This window comes from Natator depressus, chromosome 20 (assembly GCF_965152275.1).
Source record: "Natator depressus isolate rNatDep1 chromosome 20, rNatDep2.hap1, whole genome shotgun sequence".
NCBI classification, from domain to species: Eukaryota; Metazoa; Chordata; order Testudines; family Cheloniidae; genus Natator; species Natator depressus.
Window position 1 is genome coordinate 5,680,364 of NC_134253.1, and position 8,180 is coordinate 5,688,543.

At 45.7% G+C, this 8,180-nt stretch overlaps 1 protein-coding gene across 1 annotated transcript; it reads left to right on the plus strand.

Annotated features, from left to right (window-relative positions):
• The first annotated feature begins 739 nt into the window (after positions 1–739).
• Positions 740–8,180, plus strand: LOC141975029 (keratin, type II cytoskeletal cochleal-like). Its single transcript, XM_074935177.1, has 9 exons — positions 740–1,342; positions 2,262–2,476; positions 3,247–3,307; positions 3,957–4,052; positions 5,261–5,425; positions 5,835–5,960; positions 7,244–7,464; positions 7,665–7,696; positions 7,801–8,180. Exons 1-9 carry the CDS (start codon positions 740–742, stop codon positions 8,178–8,180), a joined length of 1,899 nt encoding a protein of 632 aa, XP_074791278.1.

The window sequence follows — 8,180 nt, forward strand, 5'->3', positions numbered from 1 at the left end:
AGAAGCTCCCATTACAAGCGATTTTTAGGAAGCTTCAGGGGTGAAAAGCCCAAATTCATCCTCTCTTGTAAAAGTCTTATTTTAATGAGACGATGCAGAGCCTCCTCCAATTGCAATGTGCTCAGCTCCCGCTTTGGATTGGGCAACCGGTTCTCAGAAGCCAAAGGCAATTTTCCATGGAGAAAGCAGATTTAGGGTGTAATCATAGGTGTGTGTGTGGGGAATTGTGAAAGCTGTGCTATTATTTGGCATCCCCTAAAACGTTTGCCTGCCATGGGGCTTTACGAGGCAAGTTCCAGATAAAGTTACAGATAAAAGGCACCCATCCAGAATAAGGGGGAAATTAATGATTCACTGCATCATTTAAAGAGAGATCAATTCAGACACCCTAAAAAAGTGCAAGGCATCTTAGTCAGAGAGAGTTACCAGGAGGCGTATGTGACATTGTTCTTGCTTTGTTTTTTCCCTTCTGCATTGCTGGGGCGTGTGCCTAGGTAGGGTCATTGGCCAATTGAAGATCAAAATCTGTCAACCACACCAAGCTCAAGAACACAATAAAATCATATCCTCTGTCACGCCCATGCAAACCCAGCCCATCTCCCGAAGCAGCTAAAAGGGAGCATCCCCAGTGCTGGATTCAGAGGGACTCACTTCCCTTCACTCTGCACTCATCTTCTTGCACCACAGCTACGGTGATTCTTCTCCTCTTCATCTTCTACTCTGTTTAGAAGGAGCAGCCATGTATCTCCAGCCGTGCACTCCATCCACTGGAGGCAGCAGAAGGAGCTACAGCTCATGCTCTGCCATTGGTGCAGGTGGAGGAGGCAGAGTCAGGAGTAGCTACAGCTCCTATACCTCCTCCAGGGGCTATGGAGGTGGCGGACGTTGTGCAGGGTTTGGCAGCAGGAGCTTGCATAATCTAGGTGGAGGTGGAAGGATTTCTGTGGGGAGCTCTTACAGTGGAGGATTTGGGTGTAGAAGTGGTGGCTTTGGTGGTGGAATTGGTGTCGGGTTGGGCAGCTATGGAGGAGGACCGTGTGGCTTTGGAGGAGGAGCGGGCGGCTATGGAGGAGGAGTGGGCGGCTTTGGAGGAGGACCGTGTGGCTTTGGAGGAGGAGTGGGCGGCTTTGGAGGAGGAGTGGTCGGCTTTGGACCTGGCTATGGACCTGGCTTTGGACCTGGCAGACCTGGGCAGCCTGGAGGCATCCAGCCCGTTCAAATTGACCCAAGCCTCCTGCAACCAATCAATATCGAGATTGACCCCCATATCCAACAAGTGAAAAGTCAGGAGACGGCGCAGATCAAGGTCCTCAACAACAACTTTGCAACCTTAATCAACAAGGTGAGAAGTCAGGGCAGTAGAGGGGCACTTTGAACTGCTTTGTGCACTGCAGAAAGGGTTGTTTCTATATTTCCATCTCAGTTTTGGTAAGAAAGGAAAATTGAGCAGTGATCAGAAATAGGCTAGAATTTCTCATCCAGAGACAGAGAGAGATCAAAAGCTTCTCCTGCATGGGCCTTGCTATGGATTCAGCTACCTCAAGCTACTCTTTGGCTTTCAGCTGTAAGATGCTCCAGAAAGTCACATTCAAGTCATCACAACATCTTTAGCATTCACTAGCTGGTCTTACTACTGTGAATTTCTCTTTCCACGTGGCCTCCTATCAAATGCTACCTTTTTATTAATATAATTTGATTATCAAATGACCCATTTACAGTGGAAAACTAGGATTTCTAATTTGCTTTCATAGGGGCAGATCCTCAGCTTCAATGCAACTAGGACAGTTTACACTAGCTCAAGGTCTGCCCCAGAATGTTTACAGTGATGGAGCTCACTATTTTCAGATTCTTTTTGGTTGCCATTCTGAGTTTTGATGGAATATTACAATTAAGCTATATTACAAAGTGCTGGTTGGAGGGCAGTGAGCGGAAAGGGTCAGAAATGTTTTGCAAAAATCTGTTCTCCTAAAATTTTCAAAAAGTTGAAACATTTCAATGAGCTCAGAGCTTTTGCAAAACAGGGTGAAAATGTCATGAAAATGCAACTGAAATTTTCTGCTATTTGGTTTCAAATCCCCAAATGTCATCCATATCTTGAAATTTCATCAACATTTCAAACTTTGATGATTTGACCACCTTTGATATTACCATTCAACTGAGAAAGAACTCTCCTGTCTGCACAATGTAGCAGGATCCTTGAATAGTGCCGCTCTTCCAAGTATTATAGGGAATACTTAATCCATCTGCTTTTTGGGTTTCAGGTCCAGTTCTTGGAACAACAAAATAAAGTTCTGGTCACCAAGTACGACCTCTTACAACAGCAAGGCGGAACAATTATTAGGAAGGACTTAACGCCCTTGTTTGAGAATTTTATCCAAGCCTTGAGGAGGAAGCTAGATGGACTCCAAAGTCAGAAGGGACAACTGCAGTCAGAACTGGAGAACATGCAGCAGTATGTCGAGGAGTACAAGCGCAAGTAAGTTCATTTACAGAGTAAGAAACAAAACATTAAATTAAATTAAAACATATTACAGCTATAGCAAACTCGATCGGTCAATTTACTGTGCCTTCAGTGGTGAACAGCAGGGTCTAGTTTTCCTCATGCATAAACTCTTTGATACCAATTATGGCTGAAAATCCCAACATGGCCTAATTTCAAAGGCACAAATGGCAGAGAGGCACCTGGCCGTGGGTAGTCAATGGGAATTGGACTTCTAATTCCCATCTGTGGTTTGAAAATCACAAGAAGGATAAAGCCCAAGAACAGAGAAACATTTTTATTCACTACTTAAGAAAAAAACCCACCCCATTCCGCTTATAGGTATACAATAAGCCCTGAGTTCTAATATTCTTTCTGATCCTGGTGTAAATCAGTTGTGTTGCAGCAGTTCTTTTCTTAAGAGGGTGGCTGATGGGCTGTGGACCTCGAGGAACAAGTGTGTTTTGAGGAGGGATCTGAAGGTGGAAAGGATGTAGGAGTGATGAATTGGATCCCATCTGCATGCTAGCAAGAAGGAGTTCGTGGCAATAAAACATGAAGGGTCAATTAGATGCAGACTGTTGGTATAGTAAAATGGGGAAGAGAAGGAGATGAGAACAGAGAGTTAGACAGGTGCTCTGATTTAAATATCGAGATTATTTGATATTAGACTGGATTTGAACCTTAGTTGAGTCTAGCCTTTCTTTACTGGTAACTGAAGCAGCAAAACTCAAATACACCCGGCTTGTCTCTTTACTTTGAAACAGGTACGAAGAAGAAATCAACAGGCGCACAAGTGCTGAGAATGAATTCGTGGTGCTCAAGAAGGTAAGTGGCCATGCTAACTAAAGAATCCGGTGGGAAGCTTTAAACAGGGGTTCAACGGGATTCTGTCTTCAATGAAAATATAACCATTGAAAATCATAATTAGAAGGAAAAAAATGCCAGTTAGACACAGGCCTGCACCAAAACACCCTAGTTGCTACCACCTGTGTGTTACAACCCAATATCCACTTGTGATTGGGTAACTGAATTTGTCAGATGCCCAGAAAAATACCTATGCAGGTATTTCTATGGTGCCCATCACAGTGCTATCTGAGTGCCTGATGAAAATTAACACATTTTTGTTCCTTACAAGTCCGGTTTTCAGCTTCTACACTTAAAGTCCACAAAATTTTCCAAAGGGATATTTGGTAAAGGGAAAGCAGTAGAGGAAAGAAAGAAAGGACATTCTAACCTTAATAGTGGTGCAAAGGAATGACTTTAGGCTATGTCCCCTTGGTTTTATTGCAATGGGTAATAAAATAACTAATCCTGAAGGTCCTGTTTTCTCCACACCTTTCTGAGTGCTACATTGGAAGGTCCAACAGCAGAACAGCTGTTTCTTGATAGGGAACACAGGATACTATTTCTGCCATGCTCAACCATACCCAATGGAAGATTAAACAATTCACGGTATCTCTGATCTTTCCTTCAGGATGTGGATAATGCCTACATGGTTAAAGTAGAGTTGGAAACAAGGGTGCAAGCTCTGACTGATGAAATCAACTTCCTGAGATTTGTATTTGAACAGGTAAGGAGCCTTCCATTTCCCTTGAGCAGCCGGTAATTGGGTGATGTCGGTCCTTTCCACAGAGGCTTGACTTTGATTAGATAGGAGGGTTGGGTTTCTTTTGGGTGATGGCTAGAACTGTTTGAAACTGACGAAGATTTTTTTCCTTCTGCAAACATTTGCGCCAGAAAGTCTGACTCCATACAGATACAGACTGACTCATTTCTAACCTGGAACCAAATGCCAGGCACCTGAAATCACCTTTAGGATGCCAGATTTTCAGAGCTGCTAAGCACCCTCAGCTTCTGCTGAAGTCAATAAGGGCTCCTCGCTTTTGAAAATCAGCCCATTTATTTGGAGCGTAAATATGGATCTAGAGGCCTAACTTTAAGCAACCGTGTTTGATCATTGTATCCACAGACAAATGGACTGAACTCAAGGCTGGGGACCAGGTCTAGTCTCTGCTTTGCCATTGAAGGGCCTCAGGAATTCTTGGCACTTATTGTACAGCACTTCACAGACATCGGGTTAAACCCTGGCCCTAATGAATCAATGGGACTTTTGCCATTGAATTTAATTAGGCCAAGTTTTCACCCATTGGCTTCAACCCTACAAGTGCTTTCTGAAATAAGTAGCCGAGTACACATGTAGTTCAGAAATGAGGACATGCCGTCTAATTACCAGGGCTGGTGGAGAAACAGGGGGAAATTTTGTTAACAAATTTCCAAAATGCTTCTGTTTGGGAGTTATTGAAAAAGAGCTGATTTCTCATTTTTTACATCTCTTTTTGTAGAATATGCCACATTCTCCCCACCCCTTCCTTTCTATTTTTGTATAATGGGGGAAAAAAAGGCAAAATATTTCATTTTCCAGTTTCAACTGAAGAATGAAATGTAGCCACAAAAAGTTTTCTTTTTGAGACAAGGCTGGGGTTTTTTGGGGTTTTTTTTTGACCAAAAAGTGGTTTTCCTTTAAGAATTTTAATCAGCTCTCATAATTGCTGTGACTTTAGAAACAAGCCAAGGACCTTTTTGCAACACCCTCATTTCTGTAAGACCTCCTCCTCCTCAGCTGTGTTTATTCTATGACAGATGATGTTTGTCCTAAATTGAAGCAAACAGATCTCTATAGTAGACTTTAGACTGTAGAATAGGAAAAGGGGCAGAGATGGGAAATAACATGCATGAAAGATACATGCAAGAGATGACTAATGTTTTGGTGCCTTGCAGGAAATATCTCAGTTGCAGACGATAAGTCGTGACTTGTCAGTGGTTGTATCCATGGATAACACCAGAACTCTAGATCTGGACGGCATCATTCAGGAAGTCCGAAATCAATATGAGGAGATTGCTCGGAGTAGCAGAGCTGAGGCAGAGGCTTGGTACCAGTCTAGGGTAAGTAATCAAGCAGCTAAAGATACGTGGATGGTAAATATCGCTCACAGCTGATTCATAAATACAGCTCAGTTGCAATGGAAGAACTACACATAGTAAGCAAATATTTACAGCTATAGGCTTCCAGGCAGGAGCTCCCTTCTTACATACAACCCAAGAGGATCCATGGTTCATGTTTGTTCTGAATTCTGAATAGGACCAAAGATGTAGAATGGGGTCATGGGGCCTTCACACTGCAGAGAACCATACGGTATTACCCAAAGACCTCTGCATCTATGTAGGCTCCTAAAAGAGACACTGTAAGCTAGTATGATGGGCAGCAGACACAGCACAGCAGCTGCCAAACAATTACCAAGTGTTCTGTAGGTATCAGCGATATGTGGTTCAATGTTTTATTTCTGCCCATCAGTATGAAGAGCTGCAGAGCACAGCTGGAAGACACGGGGACAACTTGCGCAGCACCAAGATAGAGATCCAAGACCTAACAAGGAATGTCCAGAGGATACGGTCTGAAATGGAAAGTGTGAAGAAGCAGGTATGGCTCGGGAACTTTTTATATGTATCAGCACAGGGCTGGCTCAGGGATAATATTCCCTTGGAATTCCAGCAGCAGCAGGAGAGTTCTGGAAGCTGTCTGCAGCCTGCAGGCGTGGCATCTGCTGATTAAAGACACTGATGCTGGTTGAAGTCGGTGAAACTTGCAGATCTTTGAGAGCCAGCATGCGCTTGGAATGCATCTGCCTCCTTGGCAGGCCCCATCTCTCAGCACTTTGTAATAGGGGGTGCTGTAGGAGAATGGAGATCCAAGCTCTCCTGGGGGCTGTTGAGTCATACTAGGTTGCTAATGCATACACAATGTGGAGACAGCCTGGTGGGTGGAAACCGGGGTTGACACTGCCTTGAAAACACTTCCCCAGTAAAACCACTGCAGTGAATTAGAAAATCATAGGCGTCGAATCACTCAGCCTAGTTTGGTGTCCCGGGTCAGATTACTGCGTGCAAATGAGCTACAAGGATGGTGCAGTGGGTAGAGGACTGAACAGGAAATCGGGAGATGCCTGACTCCGGGTGTTCTAGCTGAGGTGTTCCCCAGGACTACCCCGGTAATAGATTTCATAGCCTGTGCTGAATACATCGGGGGTGGTAGCTTTGCTGGCCAGAGACTGAATTGTGACTCAGCCAGATGCAACGCTCCTCTCACTTTGGGATGAGGAGTAAATTAGTTCATTCCCTTTTCATGGAGTAACGTATTCTTCTTTGTGGGCACATGAAGCTACTCCAGCCCATGACTACTGGGGCGGGGTGGGTTGGGCTCTCTGGTCCTCCACCCACTTGCCTGCAGCAAGGGGTATCAGATGAGGAGCCCCTGTAGCCGGAGTCATAATCTAAGCAGGAGAGTAAAGGGTAGGGGCCAGAGGTGTGTCAGTTCTCCTTATTCTTTGCATGGCAACTGGGGCAATTGAGCCCTAGACAGGGCCTTGGGCAAGTCACTGCCCTTCTCTGCCGCTCAGCTTCCCTAGCTATAAAGCAAGAACATGGATACTCACCCTGATGACTGGTGGAAACTGGTCATATCCCCCCCCCCCAGAAAGTGTCCAGTTTTATTGGAAATTTTCAAGTTTTCAGTGAAAAAATTCTGGCTGAAACCCCAAAACTTTGGATTTGGGGCAGTACTTTTTTTGGAGTGGGGTGGGGGAATGAAAAATTGAAATTTTCGGTAATGCCCCAGGCTGTTTTCCAGCCACATGTAGCTTTGGTGAATCCAATGACGAAGCAGGTCTAGAGTGGAATTTAGACATTGCCTTTCCTCTTTTTCAGATCGCACAGCTACAGTCTGCCATCGCCGAAGCAGAGGAGAAGGGCGAGTTGGCCCTCAAGGATGCTAGGACAAAACTGGACGATCTTGAACATGCCCTGCAGAAAGACAAGGGGGATCTGGCTAACTTATTGAAAGAGTACCAGGATCTGCTGAATGTCAAACTTGCCCTGGATATCGAGATCGCCATGTACAGGAAACTGCTGGAAGGAGAAGAGTCCAGGTAGGTGCATTGCCAGTTGGGATTTGTGTTTCAAATGGTTTCAAGTTCCCGATTTGCTAGGAGCTATTATAAGTGGGAAATAAATAAATACTTAGCAACGTCCTTTGCACGAAGGATGGGAAGTTCTCAAATGAGCAGGGCTCTGTGGAAGCATGACCTGCTTTCTGGGATGAATGACCTATGTCCCTTTTCCTACACAGGCTAGCCAGAGGCCAGTCTCATGTGAATGTCTGTAAGTAGCTTGTGGTCTTCACATTGATGTTATGTTGTTTGTGTTTCCCTGGGGATTGTGAGCTGCCCTTATGCTGACGGGGTGACCCTGGGCTTCTCTTGCAGCTGTCATTGGTGGAGGCGGAGGAGGCATCGGGGGTGGATTTGGCAGCGGAAGCGGAGGCGTCATCTGTGGCGGTGGATTTGGCGGCGGAAGCGGAGGCGTCGTCTGTGGCGGTGGATTCGGTGGCGGTGGACTCGGCGGCGGAAGCGGAGGGGTCATCTGTGGCGGTGGACTCGGCGGTGGACTCGGCGTCGGAAGCGGAGGGGTCGTCTGTGGCGGCGGATTCGGCGGCAGAAGCGTTGGAGGTGGTGGCTTCTCTTCTGGAAGTGGAAGGATCTACGGCGGTGGCAGCAGCGGCATCTGCTCCAGCGGCGGTTCCTCCTCGGTCGTACGGAGATGCACCACGTCTTTCTCCTCCAAATCCGGTTCAGGAGGGTACTGA